Here is a 23746-nt window from a genome sequence, read left to right on the forward strand (position 1 = left end):
TACCATAGTAGTGGTAAGTGGTATATGACTCTTAATTTTTGGAGTTCTTTGCTTTTCCCCATGGTGATGGATGACAAATGGATTTTACATGTTGATAAGGGAATTTATAAGTTTAAAGGTAATGACTAAAGAATTCCACCCTGAAAAGTAATTATGACATTATGTAAGGTATATAAAGAATAATTAGACAAACGTAACTATTAGTAATTATTAGATTCTGTAACATGTATAATGAATTAGAATGATAAACTTCAGTCTAATAAGGTTTGGTCGAGACAAGTAGAAATGTGTGTGTGTGTGTGACTAAGAAAATAGCGAGAACAATTAAACTGTGTATGACCTGACCTGGCTAGAACTAAGAAATTTGAAATGTTTTACCTCATTTTTATATCCCAGTGAAACAGAAAGCCATGAAAGGCCACAATATCAAATCAAATGTATTTATATAGCCCTTTGTACATCAGCTGATATCTCAAAGTGCTGTACAGAAACCCAGCCTAAAACCCCAAACAGCAAGCAATGCAGGTGTAGAAGCACGGTGGCTAGGAAAAACTCCCTAGAAAGGCCAAAATCTGGGAAGAAACCTAGAGAGGAACCAGGCTATGTGGGGTGGCCAGTCCTCTTCTGGCTGTGCCGGGTGGAGATTATAACAGAACATGGCCAAGATGTTCAAATGTTCATAAATGACCAGCATGGTCGAATAATAATAAGGCAGAACAGTTGAAACTGGAGCAGCAGCACGGTCAGGTGGACTGGGGACAGCAAGGAGTCATCATGTCAGGTAGTCCTGGGGCATGGTCCTAGGGCTCAGGTCCTCCGAGAGAGAGAAAGGAAGAGAGGAGAGAATTAGAGAACGCACACTTAGATTCACACAGGACACCGAATAGGACAGGAGAAGTACTCCAGATATAACAAACTGACCCTAGCCCCCCGACACAAACTACTGCAGCATAAATACTGGAGGCTGAGACAGGAGGGGTCAGGAGACACTGTGGCCCCATCCGAGGACACCCCCGGACAGGGCCAAACAGGAAGGATATAACCCCACCCACTTTGCCAAAGCACAGCCCCCACACCACTAGAGGGATATCTTCAACCACCAACTTACCATCCTGAGACAAGGCTGAGTATAGCCCACAAAGTTCCAATAAAATACAGTTCCTTAAAACTGAGATTAATTTTAAAAAGTAGAATGTTAATGCAGAGTACATTTTTGTTAATTGTATTTATAAGAATCATTAGGGTTGACAAATAATTTTGACACCTGTTTTTTTTTGCTTGTTAAATAAAGCTTTTCTCTGGGCAATTGTTACACTATAAAATAATAGAATTTCCCCACAACAAAATTGCATACAAAACGACTATAGCTCTGTTTTTTTTGCTCATCTTTATCATGGGTGCCAATAATTTCAGATGTGACTATGTATGCATGCATGCTGCTACCTCCACATTATGTGTTCAATCTTGACGTAGTTTATCATGTGCTCTTTTATTGCTAATGCTAAGTGTCTCACCCACCATTGTGTCAAACACCAGAGTATAGGCTGGACCTCACTAAACCACAAAAAGTTTACAGCACTGGTATCTATCTGGTAATTCATCAGAAACTTCCGCCATACCGCCCTTCCGAAAAAATTTAGCATCTAGTTCAAGGAATTGGCTACTTTTCAAAATCTCATATCCATGCACAGACATTGGAAAACCAGTGTTTTGTTTTTACGGCCTATGGTCCTGGGGTTTGAGAAGTAAAAAATGATTCTTTAGTTGTTAATTTTCTTGAATTCTAAAGGTACAACCTAGATTCGAGCCAATGTCTTCAGAACTGAAGAGGTGGTTTGGAAGTGTGGCTCAGGAGCAATACCTACCTAGACAATCACTTGGTTTATATAGAACAATGGCGCCGGAGTAGATAGCTACCGTTTTATGGCCTCCTAACCAATTGTGCTATGGTGTGTGTTTTTTTCACATTATTTTGAACATAATGTTTCTGCCACTCTTATGACCGAAAAGAGCTTCTGGATATCAGGACAGCGATTACTCACCTCGTACTGGGCAAAGATTTTTCTTTAACGAGTCAGACGCAAAGGATTTATTTCAGACACCCGACAAGGCCCAAATCCCCGTCATTCGCATGAGAAAGAGACAGAAATATCCGCAACGTAGGTCGCGGTGCCTTGTAAGGATCCGACGGCGAATGGGTTATCTGCCTCTACCATCAGTCCTATTAGCCAACGTACAACCATTGGATAATGAAATAGACAAGCTACGATCATGAATATCCTACCAACAGGACATAAAAAACTGTAATATGTTATGTTCCATCGAGTCGTGGCTGAACTACGACATGGATAATATACAACTGGCGATGTTTACGCTGCATCGGCAAGATAGAACAGCTGCCTCCAGTAAGACAAGGGGTGGCGGTCTTTGTATATTTGAAGGACACACTATTTCCCTAGATAGTTTTCATCTATATTTTTTGTAGCTGTCTATTTACCCCAACAAACCGATGCGGTCACTAAGACTGCACTCAATGAGCTGTATAAGGCCATAAGCAAACAAGAAAATGCTCATCCAGTGGCAGTGCTCCAAGTGCCCGGGGACTTAAATGCAGGGAAACTTAAATCCTTTTTTACCTAATTTCTACCAGCATGTTAAATGTGCAACCAGAAGAAAAAAAAACTCCAGACCACCTTTACTCCACACACAGAGAAGTGTACAAAGCTCTTCCTCGCCCTCCATTTGGCCAATCTGACCATAATTCTATTCTCCTGATTCCTGCTTACAAGCAAAAACTAAAGCAGGAAGCACCAGTGACTCGTCAATAAATAAGTGACAGATGACGCAGATGCTAAGCTACAGGACTGTTTTGCTAGCACAGACTGGAATATGTTCCGGGATTCTTCCGATGGCATTGAGGAGTACACCACATCCGTCACTGGCTTCATCAATAAGTGCATCGATGACGTCCCCCCACAGTGACTGTATGTACATACCCCAACCAGAAGCCATGGATTACAGGCAACATCTACACTGAGCTCAAGGGTAGAGCTGCAGCTTTCAAGTAGTGGGACGCTAACCCGGACCCTTAAGAAATCCCGCAATGCCCTCAGACAAACCACCAAACAAGCAAAACATCAATACAGGACTAAGATTGAATTGTACTATACCGGCTCCGACGCTCGTAGGATGTGTCAGGGCTTGCAAACTATTACAGACTAGAAAGAGAAGCACAGCCGTGAGCTACCCAGTGACACGAGCCAACCAGACGAGCTAAATTACTTCTATGCCTGCTTCGAGGCAAGCAACACTAAAGCATGCATGAGAGCATCAGCTGTGCTGGACGACTGTGTGATCACAGTCTCCGTAGCCAATGTGACTAAGACCTTTAAACAGGTCAACATTCACAAGGCCGTAGGGCAAGACAGATTACCAGGACGTGTACTCTGAGCATGCGCTGACCAACTGGCAAGTGACTTTACTGACATTTTCGACTGACATTGTCTCTGACTGAATATGGAATACCAACAGGTTTCAAGCAGACCACCATAGTCCCTGTGCCCAAGAACACTAAGGTAATCTGCCTAAATGACTACCGACCTGTAGCGTTCATGTCTGTAGCATGAAGTGCTTTGAAAGGCTGCTCATGGCTCACATCAACACCATTATCCCAGAAACCCTAGACCCCACTCCAATTTTCATTCCGCCCCAACAGATCCACAGATGATGCGATCTCTATTGCACTCCACACTGCCTTTTCCCACTTGGACAAAAGGAACACCTAACATGAGAATGCTATTCATTGACTACAGCACAGCTTTCAACACCATAGTGCCTTCAAAGCTCATCATCAAGCTAAGGACCCTGGGACTAAACACCTCCCTCTGCAATTGGATCCTGGACTTCTTGACGGGCTGCCCCCAGGTGGTAAGAGTAAGTAACAACACATCTGCCATGCTGATCCTCAACACGGGGGCCCCTCAGGGGTGTGAGCTCAGTCCCCTCCTGTATTCCCTCTTCACCCATGACTGCATGGCCAAGCATGACTCCAACACCATCATTAAGTTTGCTGACGACACAACAGTGGCCTGATGCTGTGATGCTTCACAAAATAATTGAACCTTCCTATTCTCATAGCTTCTACAGATTGTAAATTAAAAATGAACATTTTTGCTAAAATAATTATTTTATTATTGATTGATTGACTATGGCTTTTCAAATCACCCAGTATTGCTATCTGTAGCGTTAGTTCTAGGCAAATGTTGCAATTCTTCAGCCATTCCTGGACCTGTGACCAAAAATGAGCTACATATGGACAATACCAAAATAAATGATCTAATGACTCCTCACAGCAGAATCTGCAGAGCTGGGAAGATTGTATCCCCCATATATATAACATTCTATTAGTTGCAAGAATTTTGTATAGTAATTTATATTGAAAAATTCGAAGTCTTGAATCCGGCGTTGTTTTGCGTATCAATTCATAAACCATGTGCCATGGGATGGGTACATCGAAAATCTCTTCCCAACTATTTGGCAATTTATATGGCACAGCTGTCAGTTTTTTGGTCCTTACCCAGACTATTTGCATTGTCCCCTACCCCTCTTTTACGCTGTGGCTAGACTCTGTTTATTATCTATGCATAGTTTAACTCTACCTACATGTACACTATCGTTCAAAAGTTTGGGGTCACTTAGAAATGTCCTTGTTTTTGAAAGAAAATTGTCCATTAAATTGTCCATTAAAATAACATTAAATGTATCAGAAATGCAGGGTAGACATTGTGAATGTTGTAAATGACTATTGTAGCTGGAAATGGCAGATTTTTTATGAAAAATCTACATAGGCGTACAGAGGCCCATTATTAACAACCATCACTCCTGTGTTCCAATGGCATGTTGTGTTAGCTAATCCAAGTTCTATTTAATTACATTTGAATTTATTTTTACTCCTTTTCCTCCTCAATTTTGTGGTATCCAAGTGGTAGGTATAGTCTTGTCTCACCGCTAAAACTCCCGTACGGACTCGGGAGAGGCGAAGGTCGAGAGCCATGCGACCTCCGAAACACAACAAAACCAAGCTGCACTGCTTCTTGACACAATGCCCACTTAACCCGGAAGCCAGTCGCACAACAAAAGCTGATGCTCCAGATACTCAACTAGTCTAAAGAAGGTCAGTTTATTGCTTATTTAATCAGAACAACAGTTTTCAGCTGTGTTAACATAATTGCAAAAGGGTTTTCTAATGATCAATTAGCCTTTTAAAATGATAAACTTGGATTAGCTAACACAACGTGTCTTTGGAACACAGGAGTGATGGTTGCTGTTAATGGGCTTCTGTACACCTATGTAGATATTCCATAAACAATCAGCTGCTTCCAGCTACAATAGTCATTTACAACATTAACAATGTCTACACTGTATTTCTGATCAATTTGATGCTATTTTGATGGACAAAAATGTGCTTTTCTTTCAAAAACAAGGACATTTCTAATTGATCTCAAACTTTTGAACAGTAGTGTACATACAGTGGGGAGAACAAGTATTTGATACACTGCCGATTTTGCAGGTTTTCCTACTTACAAAGCATGTAGAGGTCTGTAAACATCCCAACTTCTTCCATTTTCTAATAATTGCGCCAACAGTTGTTGCCTTCTCACCAAGCTGCTTGCCTATTGTCCTGTAGCCCATCCCAGCCTTGTGCAGGTCTACAATTTTATCCCTGATGTCCTTACACTACCCCCTGGTCATGGCCATTGTGGAGAGGTTGGAGTCTGTTTGATTGAGTGTGTGGACAGGTGTCTTTTATACAGGTAACGAGTTCAAACAGGTGCAGTTAATACAGGTAATGAGTGGAGAACAGGAGGGCTTCTTAAAGAAAAACTAACAGGTCTGTGAGAGCCGGAATTCTTACTGGTTGGTAGGTGATCAAATACTTATGTCATGCAATAAAATGCTAATTGATAACTTAAAAATCATACAATGTGATTTTCTGGATTTTTGTTTTAGATTCCGCCTCTCACGGTTGAAGTGTACCTATGATAAAAATTACAGACCTCTACATGCTTTGTAAGTAGGAAAACCTGCAAAATTGGCAGTGTCTCAAATACTTGTTCTCCCCACTGTATTATCTCAATTACCTCAACTAACCTGTGCCACCGCACATTGACTCTGTACCGGTAGTCCCTGGATAGAGGCTCGCTACTGTTATTTAATTGCTGCTCTTTATTTATTTTTATTTACACTTATTTATTTATCTATTTTTTTACTTAAGACTTATTTTTCTTAAAACTGTATTGTTGGTTAAGAGCTTGTATGTAAGCATGTCACTGTAAGGTCTACTACACCTGTTGTATTCAGCGCATGTGACAAATAACATTTTATTTTATTTGAGATCACCTTCTTCCTCCTTTATTCTTTCTCTCAGATTCTTGAGAAACAGGAAGTTGTGTCATGCCCTGATAAGGATTAAATCGTCTGCTGTTCTTCATCATAATTTGACTCTGTGATGAAAAACAAGTTGTTGCCAAAGTTTCAGAACTTGACTGCTGTACATTAGGGTTACAAATTAAATCTAACTGTCATTAGTTGTTACCTATGTGGGGTGGTCCATTTGAGATAAAACATACATTTGGAAGTTGAAATAATTTTATATTATAAGATGTGAGTGAAATTTGACATTTATCTGAGTTGACTAAGGTTTATGACAACTGAGCAGTTATTTTCAGTTATGTGGGCAGTTGGACAATTACTTTTTTGTCAAGTGACTGCAAGACTTGCAGCATGCACAATGGTTTGATGATAAACTGTCTTTGAAGCAACTAAAAGTCCAACTATTATTTTTTTTGGGGGGGGTCTTGTTTCTCATATTAAATTAAGTAGAAGGGAGATTCAGCAACACTTGGAGGAAAATGGAATTAAATAAAAAAGAACCAACCTTGACCCTTCCCTTATATTACATTGAGAAAAGACTTGTACAAGACACCTTCCTACCCATATTTGACTATGGCAATGCAATGTATTGTAGTCACATCCAAAATTATTGGCACCTTTAATAAAGGTAAGAAAAAAAATACTGTATAAAATAGATAATACAAATACTGATCTTTACACAAAAACAAGATAAACTTGCCTGGTAGAGGACCCAAGTCTATCACTGTTTCAGTGGTTTTAATTGTTACCATAGTGTGCAATTGGTATATTTGTCTCTTTTCATTTTCTGAGTTCTTTGCCTTTCCCCACGGTGATGGATGACAAATGGATTTTCCATGTTGATAAGGGAATTTATATGTTTAAAGGTAATGACTAAAGAATTCCACCCTGAAACGCAATTATGACATTATGTAACATATATAATGAATAATTAGGATTGATTGGGATTGAAAATTCTCGTGACACATGTGTTACCTCATTTTTATACCCCAGTGAAACAAGAAGCCAGGAAAGGCCACAGTTCCTTAAACTGAGAATATATTTTTTAAATACGGTGGCAAGAAAAAGTATGTGAACCCTTTTGAATTACCTGAACTTCTGCATAAATTGGTCATACAATTTGATCTGATCTTCATCTACAGTAAGTCACAACAATAGACAAACACGGTCTGCTTAAACTAATAACACACAAACAATTATAAGTTTTAATGTCTTTATTGAACACACCGTGTAAACATTCACAGTGCAGGGTGGGAAAAGTATGTGAACCCTTGGATTTAATAACTGGTTGACCCTCCTTTGGCAGCAATAACATCAACCAAACATTTTCAGCAGTTGTGATCAAACCTGCACAACGAACGGTCAGGAGGAATTTTGGACCATTCCGCTTTACAAAACTGTTTCAGTTCAGCAATATTCTTGGAATGTCTGGTGTGAACCTCTCTCTTGAGGTCATGCCACAGCATCTCAATTGGGTTGAGGTCAGGACTCTGACTGGGCCACTCCAGAAGGTGTATTTTCTTCTGTTTAAGCCATTCTGTTGTTGATGTACTTATGTGTTTTGGATTGTTGTCCTGTTGCATCACCCAACTTCTGTTGAGCTTCAATTGGCGGACAGATTGCCTTACATTCTCTTGCAAAGTGTCTTGCTTAACTTGGGAATACATTTTTCTGTCGATGATAGCAAGCTGTCCAGGCCCTGAGGCAGCAAAGCAGCTCCAAACCATGATGCTCCTTTCACCATACTCTACAGTTGGGATGAGGTTTTGATGTTGGTGTGCTGTGCCTTTTTTTCTCCAAACATAGTGTTGTGTTTCCAAACAACTCAACTTTAGTTTAATCTGTCCACGGAATATTTTGCCAGTAGCGCTGTCGAACATCCAGATGCTCTTTTGCGAACTTCAGACGTGCAGCAATGTTTTTTTGGACAGCAGTGGCTTCTTCCGTGGTGTCCTCCCATGAACACCATTCTTGCTTAGTGTTTTACGTATCGTAGACTCATCAAAATAGATATTAGCATCTTCCAGAGATTTCTGTAAGTCTTTAGCTGACACTCTAGAATTCTTCTTAACCTCATTGAGCATTCTGCTCTGTGCTCTTGCAGTCATCTTTGCAGGACGGCCACTCCTAGGGAGAGTAACAATAGTGTTGAACTTTCTCCATTTATAGACAATTTGTCTTACCATGGACTGATGAACATCAAGGCTTTTAGAGATACCTTTGTAACTGTTATAGAAATCCATATGATTTATATGTTTATGAAGGTAAGATAATGACTAAATGATTTATACTTTTAAAGTAATGGTAAAACAATAACTAACAGTATTCCACCCTGTCACTGTATAATGGAGTGAAATGTGTTTGAATCATAAGACAAGAATTCTTGAATGTATGTGAATAGAAAAAGAGGAACTGTCAGCAGACAAGGAACTGTTAGCAGATAAGGAACTGTGGCAGACAACTTGTGACCACTGTGAAACTGATAACAGGGAGAGAGGTCCCCCCACCTAGGGGGGTAGAGAAACTGTTAGTCTTGCAGTAGATTATGTAACATGTTATAGGATATGATAAGCAATGTATGTGTTGGAGAAAACTTGTAAACAGCATTGACAGTGTTAGAGAGGAGGGGCATTTACAGTGCCTTGCGAAAGTATTCGGCCCCCTTGAACTTTGCGACCTTTTGCCACATTTCAGGTTTCAAACAAAGATATAAAACTGTATTTTTTTGTGAAGAATCAACAACAAGTGGGACACAATCATGAAGTGGAATGACATTTTTGGATATTTCAAACTTTTTTAACAAATCAAAAACTGAAAAATTGGGCGTGCAAAATTATTCAGCCCCCTTAAGTTAATACTTTGTAGCGCCACCTTTTGCTGCGATTACAGCTGTAAGTCGCTTGGGGTATGTCTCTATCAGTTTTGCACATCGAGAGACTGACATTTTTTCCCATTCCTCCTTGCAAAACAGCTCGAGCTCAGTGAGGTTGGATGGAGAGCATTTGTGAACAGCAGTTTTCAGTTCTTTCCACAGATTCTCGATTGGATTCAGGTCTGGACTTTGACTTGGCCATTCTAACACCTGGATATGTTTATTTTTGAACCATTCCATTGTAGATTTTGCTTTATGTTTTGGATCATTGTCTTGTTGGAAGACAAATCTCCGTCCCAGTCTCAGGTCTTTTGCAGACTCCATCAGGTTTTCTTCCAGAATGGTCCTGTATTTGGCTCCATCCATCTTCCCATCAATTCTAACCATCTTCCCTGTCCCTGCTGAAGAAAAGCAGGCCCAAACCATGATGCTGCCACCACCATGTTTGACAGTGGGGATGGTGTGTTCAGCTGTGTTGCTTTTACGCCAAACATAACGTTTTGCATTGTTGCCAAAAAGTTCAATTTTGGTTTCATCTGACCAGAGCACCTTCTTCCACATGTTTGGTGTGTCTCCCAGGTGGCTTGTGGCAAACTTTAAACGACACTTTTTATGGATATCTTTAAGAAATGGCTTTCTTCTTGCCACTCTTCCATAAAGGCCAGATTTGTGCAATATACGACTGATTGTTGTCCTATGGACAGAGTCTCCCACCTCAGCTGTAGATCTCTGCAGTTCATCCAGAGTGATCATGGGCCTCTTGGCTGCATCTCTGATCAGTCTTCTCCTTGTATGAGCTGAAAGTTTAGAGGGACGGCCAGGTCTTGGTAGATTTGCAGTGGTCTGATACTCCTTCCATTTCAATATTATCGCTTGCACAGTGCTCCTTGGGATGTTTCAAGCTTGGGAAATCTTTTTGTATCCAAATCCGGCTTTAAACTTCTTCACAACAGTATCTCGGACCTGCCTGGTGTGTTCCTTGTTCTTCATGATGCTCTCTGTGCTGTTAACGGACCTCTGAGACTATCACAGTGCAGGTGCATTTATACGGAGACTTGATTACCCACAGGTGGATTGTATTTATCATCATTAGTCATTTAGGTCAACATTGGATCATTCAAAGATCCTCACTGAACTTCTGGAGAGAGTTTGCTGCACTGAAAGTAAAGGGGCTGAATAATTTTGCACGCCCAATTTTTCAGTTTTTGATTTGTTAAAAACGTTTGAAATATCCAATAAATGTCGTTCCACTTCATGATTGTGTCCCACTTGTTGTTGATTCTTCACAAAAAAATACAGTTTTATATCTTTATGTTTGAAGCCTGAAATGTGGCAAAAGGTCGCAAAGTTCAAGGGGGCCGAATACTTTCGCAAGGCACTGTATATGACCAAATGTGAGGTATAAAAGGCTATGTGCATGGTATGATATTTTAGCTCTCGTGAATAAACATTTTGGCTATTGTAGGCTGGGACTCTGTCTGTTTCATTCAACCAGTACTTTAATGAAGTTCAGTTTAAGAACATTGAGAACATAATTTTCTTAATGGGCTTCTGTACACCTAAGAGAGATTAAAGTAGACGGCACGCGTCAAAATGATTGATTGATGACCTTACGTCATTTTGACCTTTGCGTGTCCGAATATGTGCCCCCTCCCCGTCCCCCCTGTCCCCGTGGTCACGTGTTATTTTGTGTTATTTCAGATCTCTATGTCATCCTTTGAAGTATTCCAGTTGATGGATGTCTAGGGGGCTGGTTGAACTGTGGTTGTTGTGTTTGAACTTTTGGACCTGGTATGACCCCCCAGATGTATCGCCCATATGTGTATCTGATGAATCCGGAATGTCCTGGGCATATGCCTTATAAATGTCCAGAACAAGCAATTTTTAAAATAAAGACTTGAATATTAAACATCTAAAATATGTCTACAAGGGCAATTATCGGTGTGCTTTGCAGCTCATGTCAAGAATCCAACGACAAAAGCCTGGAGGATGTTTTGCGTGAGGCTCCCGAATGTTTTAAGGGCTTTTTGTGTACAAGCGACGGGCATATGTCTTACATCTTTAGCCCGGAGGAATCTACGGTTAAGATATTCACAGACAGCGTGTCCCAACCCTTTTATCGGGCAGAACCCGAGAGTTTTTCTCCAGCGCTAAGGATGAGAGAATGGCTTAAAATAAGACTAGCGCTGTGTCAAATGGAGCGCGCCCTAAGTGTTTCAAGGCTGCCCGGATATGCGTTGGAAGAACAGGTCTGTGGCCGAAGTGATATAATGGCCATAAGAATCGCGTCAATGGCGTATACCCCGGACTCCAGAGTGACAATTTTAGCATGTGAACAATTTGATAGTGCAAATGCTTCGAAAACGGTCAGATCATATGTATCTTCCAAAGCATGCAAGGATGTAAATTTTTTCCAAATAATGTTCAGTTTTAAATGGCGCGATTACCATATTTTCAGAACACTGATGAATAAGCTGGACAGTCTTTTCGAAAATCGGGAACAATTACGGCGATGGCCTCGGTTATCGTTGAGACATTCCCAAGACCCACAAGGCAGAAGGCGGATCTATCCCTGGAGTGAAAACGGCCAGAGCTTCGATGGAGCGGGCAAAAGACTTTGCGACGGGGAGTTGGAAACGGATAACGGTCAGGGCTAAACGGACCCTATATTTGTAAGAAATAGTAAAACATGTTGAATTATAAAGTGTGTTAAAATGTATGTGTTAAATATTTTGGAATTCAATAAAAGGAGTTTTAAAAAACTGTATCTCACCCGTAACTATGCGAAACGGTGTTTCACATCTTCAGCCAACTCGGTCGCGAAGAAAAAGACATTGAAAATCAGGGTGCATGCATGAGTGTGCGTGTGAAGGAGCAGCAGGAGTGTGTGTGTGTGCGTTTCAAAAAACAAAGGGTTTGTTTGTGTGGGTTCAACATGGGGTCCCATCTGTAGAGAATCGTTTGAAATCCCAAAGTTTGAACTATCCAGCATATGGCCTGTCAAGGTATCGGCCGACCGCCCGGGGTTAAACCAGGATATCTAATCAACGCCCCCCCAGGACCCCCCAAACAAAACGCATGACAGAACGGTTCTTTGAATTCACAGCCTTTTGGTCTAAAGCAAACATACAGTTGGTTGCATACAGGCTATCTCTCGAAACTCATTCCGTACTTTAACAAGTTAGGGACAGAACGTCTATTTTTAACAAGTTTAGCACGGCTTTAGAGCAAACCCAAAGGCCCGAATATTTAACTGCCAGGACAGATAGCATAGGCTGTAAAGCCCTCCTAATGGATATTTCTGGAGGTGAGTAAATGAGAAATATAGTTTAAGATTTGTTTGAATATTATTGTAATAACAACCCCCCGAGTTATTTGGGTATTTCAGACCAAAGGCCAATATGTGTTAAAAAGTGTATATATATCGTATAACGGTTAATATTGTCTAACGGTGGCTAGAGTCCCAAACCTTTACGCAGCTTTTACACGGTTTACCTGATCTGGAACAACATGAGGGGGATACACACTCTCAAAAATCAGGCAGTCAGTCGCCATCAGACTTTTTTCGTTGTAAGTCCTTACAATTAAACACATACCCAAGAATATTTATATATAAAAAATAGTGTGTACTATTTTAAAAACGATTTTATGTATTTACAGTCGACATACCGCCAAGAATGATAAAGGATTCGTTATGGACAGCGGACACGAGTGACATGGATGCAATTCTACCGTTCTGTACGCGCGTTTTTTCAAACTCACCGGGAACGTCCACCCCCTCACGACATATTCCAGACCCCAACAGGCAACGCACAACTGTGGCCCAAGTACATTGCTCAGATTCAACCCCACCCGAAAAGTACGGCTGGGCCGGGAACTTGAGGCTTCGCGAGCAGGCGCTCCAAGGACATGGTATGAGACCATTATACGTTTATGTTATGTGTTATACGTCTTTTTATTAGTTATACCTCTTTTGATAGAATATGTTAAAACAAGGACAAATAATGTTTTTTCAGACTGCCCGGAGACAGACCCTGCAGAATCGGGAACGCTAGCTGAAAAAAGCCCAGAGCCCTCGGTATCCGCAATTCGTCAGAACAAGCGCCAAAAAAGCCTAGGTATTTTAACGATGTATTGTTAATATATATATATTATTAGACCTGAAATGTATTTGACATTTTATGTATCTAACATATTTTATATTTAATAACGTAATTTTGTATGTATTATTTTCATTCAGACTCAGCCCCGGCGAAAAACGGCACAGACGGACACATACACCTAGAGCTGGGGGATTCCGGCGCCCCGAACATTCCCGATGAAACAACCGATAGACCTGTTTTTAATGACATTTCAGATGTTGACGACCAGCTTTTCTGTGATGCGGCCAACCTTATCGACCCCGTCAATTCTACGGCATCAGTACCTGCAGTAGAACAAGAAAGGTTTTTCACATTATTTTCCAGGGCTTTGAAATCAAGGAATGTTTTGCTATACAAACGAGTGGGTGATTTAATTGAGAGACAGTACAGAGACGATATGTTATTCTGGCATAGAACAATTCCCCGCATGTTAAACAGCAAACCCATTAAAAAACGCAAATACAGACGCTAAAATCATACATGTAACCACCAATCATTCCCGAAAAGACCCAAAAACGCACATCCTTAATTATCCAAATGGCCGAACTACAGAAACAAGGTGCGACAGTTGAAAGCCTCTTAGCGCAGATCCCGCCAGAACTCTTAGAAGTTATTACACGTATGAACGAGTCTGGGGTGTGCGATGAAAGCATATTATCCCAGATTCCAGCCGAACTCCTAGAAATGATTAATCGCATGAACGAGTCAGGGGGGCCCGATGAAAACCTGTTATCACAGATTCCCGAAGCCCTCATAACCTTAATTAATCGTCTGAACGAGAGTCAGACATTTTCGGCCCCGGCAACCCCAACAGAGATAGACCAACCAATATCGCCCAGGTCCGTAGAGTCTGAAACGCCACAAGATGTTTTTGGGGAATTGGAAAATTGTCTAATACATCTGGCGGGAGATGGTCTTGATAGACGTGTCCGGGTTGTGTACCGGAATAAATTCAACAATACAGAGATTCGACAGTTTTTCAATTTCCTATGGGTGAATCAGAATCTTGACTATGCGTTGTTTTACATGATGATAACGGACACTCTGAACGATCTGTTAGAGACGGCTAGAGATTATGGCGAACCACGGGATGTTCTACAGTTGGAACTTTGTGGAGATAGCCTGCATAACACAGTATCTCTTATTTTACCCAATGGCGAAGCAGATCTTGAACAATTTACCGCGCTGCTAGAACGACTTGTTCAGTCAAATTTTGCCATCATAGCCGATCGAACCCTCGAGCTTGTAGTTCAAATAATACGTCAACCCCAGGGGGGTGGTGGGCAGAGAAGGAAGCTTGATAGCCTAATGCAATCGGAAATCCTAAGCAATAAAAGGGCCTACCTCATAAACGTTCACAATCCCGATAATAAGCTATGTTTTGCAATAGGCCTAGCGCATTTACTTAACCCAGGATGTACTGATCTGAAGGCATTGCAAAAGGCTAGAGAGATCCAAACGGGGGTGGGTCTCGGTATACATGAGGGGGTTGCTTTTTCCGACATATTCAAATTTGAAAACCTTCTGAATATCAAGATTGTGGTTTTGTACCACAGTAGAGCTAATGCATCTCTCTTGAAGTTCCAAAACACCCCCCAACCGCACCCGCAGATTCTGTATTTTTATGTGCAAAACGAACATTACTACGCCATTACCAACATCACGGCGTTCCTCGGGACCCCCTATGTGTGTCCATCATGCCATACCGGCTACACCCGAAAGGGGGGGCACTCGTGCCGTTATAACTGTTCTGTATGTCAAGATGCAGAGTGCCCAATGCAACCCTTAAACTTGACACCCTGTGCTGATTGCCACCGCACATGTCGTTCGACCTACTGTTACGCTAAACACAAAATTGAAACATGGCACCCTAAGGCCTGTAAATCTGTAAGCATTTGTGCCATTAACAAGAAATGCCCAAAATGTCATTGCAATTACAACCTTAAAATAGATAGCCCTAAACCACATGTGTGTGGAATCATTCATTGTCCAATCTGTAAAGGGCCTTTGAAAAGCAGAGACGCTGAAGTGGTTCAAGAAGTGCCACACGAGTGTTATATTCAACCCTTGGCTGAAGATGAACATTCAGAGAAATATGTGTTCTATGATTTTGAGACAAATCAGCAATCGGGGGATCATTTGCCTATTTTTGTATCTACCATGACATTCAAGGGGGAAAAGTGGTCTGCAGAAGGATCCAATTGTGCACTACTCTTTCTAAAACATTTTAGAAAGCCACAGTACAGAAACTTCACGTTTATAGCCCACAATGCTAGAGCCTACGATTCTTACCTGCTTCTGAATCCCTTGATACAGCAAGGCGTGGCACCCTGGGTCATAGCTCAAGGTAGTAAAATCTTGTGTTTTGTAGACCCAGCCTTCAACCAGAGATACATTGACAGTCTAAGCTTCTTACCCATGCGATTGGCTCAAATGCCAGAGGCCTTGGGTTTTGAAAACTCTGTGAAAGGTTGGTTCCCCCACTTCTTCACATCTGATGAGAATCTACATTATGTCGGAGCATATCCCAGCCCTGAAATGTACGGGTGTGATCAAATGTCTCCCAAAGAGCGTGAGAGATTCATGACGTGGTACGAGACAGTAAGACATGGCACCTTTGATTTCCATAAAGAGATGGAATCATACTGTGACAATGATGTGGTTATACTTCGTGAAGGATGCCTCAGATTCAGAGAAGAGGTAATCAAAGATGCAGGTATTGACCCCTGGAGTTGTACAACTATTGCATCGGCATGCATGAAAACCTATCGTACACACTATTTGCCGCCCGCTTCAATAGCCATTCCCTCGCCTGACAACTACCGACGCCAATTCAAGTCATACTCTAGTGGGTCCATTCAATGGTTAGAGTATATGGCCCAGGATAAAGACATTTTTATTCAACATGCTTTGAATCTAGGGGAGAAGGCATTTGGCTCTTACCATGTAGATGGCTACACACAGATTGACGGGGTTGAGACCGCGTATGAGTACAACGGTTGTTTCTTCCATGGTTGCAAATCTTGCTTTGTGCCCCAGACCCTGTGTGTCCTAACCCAAAAGACTTTTGGGGAAATGTACCAAGAGTTTCAAGACAAAGTTGATTCTTTACAGGCTACTTACGGTCTAAAAGTGGTTGTTTTGTGGGAGCACGAATGGACAGCCCTCAAAAAGTCTGATCCTAATGTTCAAGCCTTCCTTTCCAGCTTTGAAACCCCCGAGCCCCTGGAACCGCGCCAGGCCTTGTATGGCGGCCGTACCAATGCTTTGACATTGCGGTATGTAGCGCAACCCGACGAGACAATAGGCTATGTAGATTTTACATCCCTTTATCCTCATGTAATGAGTTCCTCATGCTATCCTATAGGGCATCCAGAAATTATTCATCGGGATTTTGACTTACCCCAAAACTATTTTGGTCTGATCAAAGCAACAGTCTACCCTCCTAGGGGTTTGTTTATACCTGTGTTGCCTTACAGGGGCCCTCAAGGAAAACTTTTCTTTCCCCTTTGTCGCACATGCAGTGAAAACATACAGCAAACCCCATGTGATCACTCAGATCAAGAAAGAGCCCTGACAGGGGTGTGGGTCACAGTTGAATTCTCTAAGGCTTTAGAGATGGGGTATCGTGTGGCCAAAATCTTTGAAGTATGGAACTTTACCAAGAAATCAGACACTCTTTTTAAAGAGTACATCAAAACCTTCTTGAGATGTAAGCAAATGGCTTCAGGCTATCCTGCATCGGTCACAGATCAAGAGAGTAAAGACAGGTACATTCAAGACTATCACGACAGAGAAGGCATCCTTCTTGACCCTGACAGAATAGAGGTCAACAAAACCAAACGAAATGTGTCGAAATTGTACTTAAACTCGCTTTGGGGCAAATTAGCGCAGAGGTGTAATATGCTAACAACGTCGATTATTAAAGACCCGGAAGAATTTTTGGAATTTGTTTTTTCGGACCAATACGAAATTTCACATTTTTCATTCTTGAGTCAAGACATTGCCTTGGTGCAATGGCGACGTAACAAGAAGTGGGTTCTACCTCCGGGTAATGTAAATGTGTTTCTTGCAGCATTTACCACGGCCTATGGCCGACTTGAACTGTACAAGCTCATGGAGCAGCTTCAGAGGCGGGTTCTTTACCACGACACAGACTCTGTGGTCTATGTAAGCAAACCGGGGGATTGGATCCCCCCACTCAGCAACTATCTGGGTGGCTTAACGAGTGAACTCGCAGAGGGTGACCATATCACCGAATGGTCCTCCTGTGGTCCTAAAAGCTATGCTTTTAGAACTAAGGACAATCACGTGGTTTTGAAAGCCAAAGGCGTGACTCAAAACTATGAAAATGCCCCGCGTGTAAACTTGGAATCAATCACACGCTTGGTCGAGGGGTTCCTAAATGACAGGAATAGTGACTTGGAGATTTTGAGCTCCTACAAAAAGATTGTTAGAGATAAAAAGGGCTTCCATCTGAGGAATGCCCCACTCACTAAAAGATTCAGGGTTGTCTATGACAAGAGACGGCTTTTGCCTGACGGGACCACATTGCCCTATGGCTACTGACTTATGCTACATGCAGCAGTGTGTCAGGCGTGACTCAAAACTATGAAAATGCCCCGCGTGTAAAACTTTGAATCAGTCACACGCTTGGTCGAGGGGTGCCTAAATGACAGGAATAGTGACTTGGAGATTTTGAGCTCCTACAAAAAGATTGTTAGGTCTAAAAAAGGGCTTCCATCTGAGGAAGGCCCCCACTTACTAAAAGCTTCAGGGTTGTCTATGACGAGAGACTGCTTTTTGCCTGACTGGACCACATTGTCCCTTTGGCTACAGACTTATGCTACAAGCTACAGGGTGTCTTAAAGCTTAAGATATAATGACTGCTGTAGAAGGTTTTGACCCCCGGTTGCAACTACCATTTTCGGCCTTAATCGCAGGGCCTTCGAATAGTGGTAAAACTTGTTTTGTAAAAAGTATTTTAGAGAATTCTGAACATGTGTTATCTCAAAAGCCTGATAATGTTGTGTGGTGTTATTCTTGTTATCAACCTCTGTATGATGAATTGTTGAAGACAATAAAAATCAAGTTTGTTGAAGGAATACCTGATTCCCTGTCTGATGATGAACTTTTACCTCCTCATAAAAACAATCTGCTGGTTTTGGACGATATGCTATTTGCAGGTAGCGAACATCCTGAAATTGCCCGAGCATTTACCCAATATACTCATCATAGAAACCTGTCTGTGCTTTACTTGGTGCAGAATGTGTTTCACCAAGGTAAAAATAGCCGCACCATCAGTTTGAACGCCAATTACATGGTTTTGTTCAAAAATCCTAGAGACAAACTACAAATTAACACTCTAGCTCAGCAGATGTACCCGGGAAGGAAATCCTACTTTATGGAGAGCTACGAGGACGCTACCAAAGCGCCATTTTCTTATTTAATCGTGGATTTAAAAGCAAATACTCCAGAACACCTTAGGCTACGAACAGGTCTGTTTCCGTGGGAGTGGCCGGCTGCGTACACACCTAAAAAGTAACCGCTATGTCTCTGCGTTTAAAAAGAAACTTGCCCCTCTTGAGAAGCCTAGTTGGGGCTACATCTAATGAACGGAAGGCCATCTTGGGTCACTGTTCTTCAGATCTAATATTATCCCTATGTGAGATTGCTTTGAATCTTCTCAAAGGACGCATTCCACTCACCCTGACACAATTGAAAAAATTAAAGAGACAAAAGACCGCGATCAAGCTCTTTGCCAATAAAAGGGTCAGTCTTCAAAAGAAACGACATAGCATACAACAGTCTGGGGGTTTTCTTCTACCTTTACTAAGTATAGCCGTGCCCTTCATCACCAGCCTTATTGCAGCCCGACGTGGGGGTTGAACACATAGGGTGATGGCCAATAAAATGTATCTGGTGCCACAACAAGAGTTGGATAGACTTAAAAAACAAGTGCAGGGTCCCGAAAATATCAGACAAACAGCGGAAAATGATTTGGATACGGCCATGAAGGATATTTTGAATCAAAAAGGCTTGAACCCCTATGATAAGGTCCAAAAATACACAAACCTCTTGCAAAGGTATTTGTCCTTGGTGAAACAAGGGGAGAGAGAGACAGGCCATTTAACTATTTCCCTACAGGACCCTTTAAAAGATGACGAGCCTAGCGAGAGCCACGCCCCTGTAATGCCGGTACCTGTGAGCTTACCGTCTGAAGCTCAAACGCCTGTTGAAGATAAAGTTATGCATGACATGTTAGCCCATGTTCCGGCACGTAACAGGAAAAATGTTAGCTACATTATGAACAAGCTAAAAGACTCAAAGGGGGCAGCTACTTGGAACGACAAAGGAGAGTTTATCCTTCAGGGCTCGCTTGTCAAAGGTTCCCATATGCTGGACTTGCTTAAAAGTACCACATCTGCCCACAAGGTTGCTGATGACAGAAGACCTCCAGGATGGCTTCAGTTTCTTAAGGCCCTGGCCATCCTCAACATACCCCTCTCGGGTGTACCCAACTATAAGACTCGTCAACAGATTCACTCTTTAAAACACACACCTTCAACGAAATACAGCACCCCTAAAGACGCCCCAAAACCCTCGCATCCTTATGAAATGAATGACGATAACCCATTTACCCCCCTGAACGCCTCCGGACCTTTCCCTAATCCCGATCTCTCTGGGTGGTTAGACTTTTGAATGACTTTTGAATGACTATGATTAAATTCAATAAATTTTATTTGAAAAAATAAGCAATTTAACATTTGTGGCATTCTTGAAACATTTGGCGTGAGCATACGCCTTGATTACACGTTCTTAAATGATACACATTTGAACACTTTTGATATTTTCTAACAAAACAAGCTACAACTTTATCATTACTTCTTAAATCATCCTTATAAAGAGACATAACATCTTCAAAAGAAACTCCCCGGGCTCTTTGGCATAGATAGAATACACAGTGGTGACCGCATGTTGTGGAAAGGTTATCTTGCACCTGTTTGGTGTTGTAGTATATCTTTGAGCCGTTTTTGGTCAAAAATTCTTTAATAGATTTAGGGAAATGTGAAAAACCCGGGGGAAAGCCATAGGAATCAAAAAAAGTTGAGATTTTTCTTCCTCCTTCCGCTTCTAATGTCACAGCTAGCCAATGTTCACCCGGCATGTGTTTAGGATGGGTATTGACAATAAACATGGCAGGCCGCACCATCCATTTCTCCATAGGTAATTCATCACAAGCCAACACGCCGCAAAATTGTTTTCCAATCAGTCGGCTCATGAGCCCTTCCAACTCTTGGGTATTCATGTCTTTGCTCAACGATCCTTAATAATAATCTACTAAAACCTGTCTTCGGCTATTCACCTCCAAGATTGAATCAGAGCAGGCATAAACAATCATGCTAACGGTACAGGCTAAAGGTGTACGGAAACGCATCTCCAGCCTGAGGTTACCTTGGGACACCACCGAAAGATTTCCCGAGGTGTCATCATCAGGGGATAAATTGAAAGCATACATTGTGTAACCCTCTGCAAAATCATTTCTGTCAATAGGTAAAGAGAGATCTTTTAGATGCCTCCCGGTAGCCAGGAATAGATTGTAAAATTCTCGCACAGATATGTTGTTATTAAATTGCGGTTGGAAAGCCTTAGCAGGGACCTGACGTCCGTCCTGACACAGAGCTACATACTCTGCATTGAAGTGTTGAAAATTAAATGGGTTTTTATTTAAGCTGCCCGTATTGGAGGCGTGATCAACCAAACCTATAACCACATATCGCGGTAAAGGCCCTAGAAATAGGTTTTCTTGACTGCAGATTCTGCTGCCCACAGGTATGCTAAAGGTTTTCATGGTAATTCTTTGGAGAGGGTAAAGGGCATTTCCTTTCATCAAAGCCTGTGAGTGACCCAGACGAACGGCCGGAGATACAGACACTTTTTTAATAAAAAGCGTGGCCCCCAACACTTTTAAGCTAAAGTCCCCGTCCGTTGCAGACATTAGGCAAAACTCATCCTTGGCCCTGGTTAATTTTAGTCTTAAATCAACCGCATTTAAGAGTAAACGTTCTTGAAAGAAAATGTCAGAGTGTATAGGGCCTAGCAGATGAAACTCTCGAGATTCTGCACAGTAGCGAGCCCGTGCCTCCAGTCCTTTATTTGCACCGGTGGATGGGTCTGACGATTCCATAGAGGCTCCTGCAGTATCCTTGCTAAACAGCCCTGCGCTGAATTGGGTCTTGAGCGTGTCTTCCGAGTAGTTGAGTAAACATTCCATGATGGCCCGGTATGGGTATGTGGCACTGCTTTGACTGATTAGACGTTCCCCCAAAGTCACATCCACTTGGGAGAAGATGGTGGCCACGGGGTAATTAATGAGACTCACTTTGGCATCGTTTGCAATATCAGTACCGTCTCTTTTGGTCACTTTTAGACGCAAATGCACCAAGGTGTTGTTGAGGTCCAGATAGTTGTCACCGTGGCCTGGTATAAAAAACTCTATGGGCCCGTTGTCTGTAATGGCAGAGAGTGGGGCTATCTCCACATAACTGGACCTCTCTACTGAATGTTGGGTTAAGGGGGCCGTGAAAAGATCGAGCTCTGTCTTTATAGCTTCAGAGGACATGCGGTGTAAAAGAGCCATGTTGCTTGTTCTTTTAGAAAATACTTCCGAGTATTCTTTTTGCCGTTTTTGGTCCAGACCTCCTCACTTTACCCCGTCTTTGACTAACTGAGTTTCTTTCAACCGTTAACCTCCGTTTTTTAGGCGCAGGCCTGCGCCTTATACCCGGAGGCCTCTTTTTCGTTCTTCGAGACAACATCATCAACCCTGAGCCTTCTTGACTCTCGACATCTGGTGACGCCCTTCGGGTCATAGCATTGGCTACAACCTCACTTACTATATTTTTTGCTGCTGATTTTAAATGCGGTTTGGCTATGCTGAGGCCTCTCTTCATAAACGGTAAAACCATCCTAAAGAGGTTACGAAATATACCTCCTATCCCCGAACCATACATGGTGGGGGAACCATAATAGCCGGGTAACCCATTACCCACCTGATCAACATAGTATGAGACATACCGGTTAGGGTCGAGATGTCGGTGTTCCATAATTTTAATTTAAATGTCTTATATAAAATATATAATACTTATATATGTAGAGAGGTTTTGGTGGGTCTAAAGTGGATTTTTACAATCGTTTTACCATAAGTAAATTCAATGTTTTCGTTCTGATCCGTTTTAAGCTCAACAAGAATGTTTTCAATATATTTCTTGCTTACAGGTACGTAGTGTGGCTTGTCGTAGGTGACAGTGACTATGTCCCCATCCTTTCCGTCTATATGAACCGTTCTCAGGAGTGGCACACAGCTGTCTCCGACCCTTTGATAGGATATGATGTCGGTATACACAAATATGTTGTAAAATCCTGCATGTATATCCGCGGGGAATGGGAATAATTTATCGGTCACATACGTCCATTTATCGGGACCCATCCCCAAAATGTATGCTAAATTACCGCCGGTCTTTATCCCCCCGGAAGCATCTCCTGAGATTTGTACACGTTTATGTATAGGGTTGTACAACAGGAATATTTCCATCCTGTTCTGCGATAGGCGTTCATTCAACTCGGAGACGAGCCTGTCTACGGTTCTATAGAACCCTTTTTTAACCTTAATATGTTTTGCAGGTTCCGATAACTTTTTGAAATAAAAATCCCGGTCCTTATCCTTGATATTATACCAACTATGGGGGTATGTAATCTCGCTGAGACCTACTTCCCAGGCCTCGGATAACTCTATAGGCTTTGGAAAATTGGTTGTATAATTCGAACTCTGATTATTACGATATATATGTGCGGACGCATTACTGGGGAGAGTCAGGTAGAAGCCGCTGTGTTCCATTATGCACTCCGGTGTACACACGAATGAGGCTGTATTTTATCATGCCTGGGGGTTTAAATTACCCCCGAGGCCTCCACCACATCCTGCTCTAATACCCAGCTGTTGAATTTTTGGGGCCAGTTTTTCCAGCGGACCAACACCCATTTTTGACCCTTTTCTCTCTTTTGAGCTAGAATCTCCTCCACGTGGAACACTTTGTCTTTACCCACCTGTACCTTCTGTAATTCCTTCTCATAAAAAGATCCCTCTATAATTTCCCCGTCATAATCTTTTAATGTGTAGACCGGGGGTATGCGCGGCAGACATTCTGTAATCGTGAAAAGCTCGGCACTGTATCCTTGCATGTATCTTTTATCGAAAACACCCCTCAACTTGGATATGCGAACCAAGTCCCCCACAGCG

At 42.0% G+C, this 23746-nt stretch overlaps 1 protein-coding gene across 2 annotated transcripts; it reads left to right on the top strand.

The window, feature by feature from the left end:
• Positions 1–10986: 10986 nt before the first annotated feature.
• On the top strand, positions 10987–18551 carry LOC118964645. 2 transcript variants are annotated; one of them, XM_036978404.1, is made up of 5 exons: positions 10987–12611; positions 12784–12874; positions 12965–13216; positions 13321–13422; positions 13545–18551. In XM_036978404.1, the coding sequence occupies exon 5, from the start codon at positions 13984–13986 to the stop codon at positions 18013–18015; it is 4032 nt and encodes a 1343-aa protein (XP_036834299.1). In that variant the 5' UTR covers positions 10987–12611; positions 12784–12874; positions 12965–13216; positions 13321–13422; positions 13545–13983; the 3' UTR covers positions 18016–18551. The 2 variants fall into 2 exon arrangements, with proteins under 2 accessions (XP_036834299.1, XP_036834298.1); XM_036978403.1 differs by having other exon boundaries at positions 10987–12874.
• The last annotated feature ends 5195 nt before the right edge of the window (positions 18552–23746 follow it).

Source organism: Oncorhynchus mykiss, chromosome 5 (assembly GCF_013265735.2).
Source record: "Oncorhynchus mykiss isolate Arlee chromosome 5, USDA_OmykA_1.1, whole genome shotgun sequence".
Taxonomy (NCBI): Eukaryota; Metazoa; Chordata; class Actinopteri; order Salmoniformes; family Salmonidae; genus Oncorhynchus; species Oncorhynchus mykiss.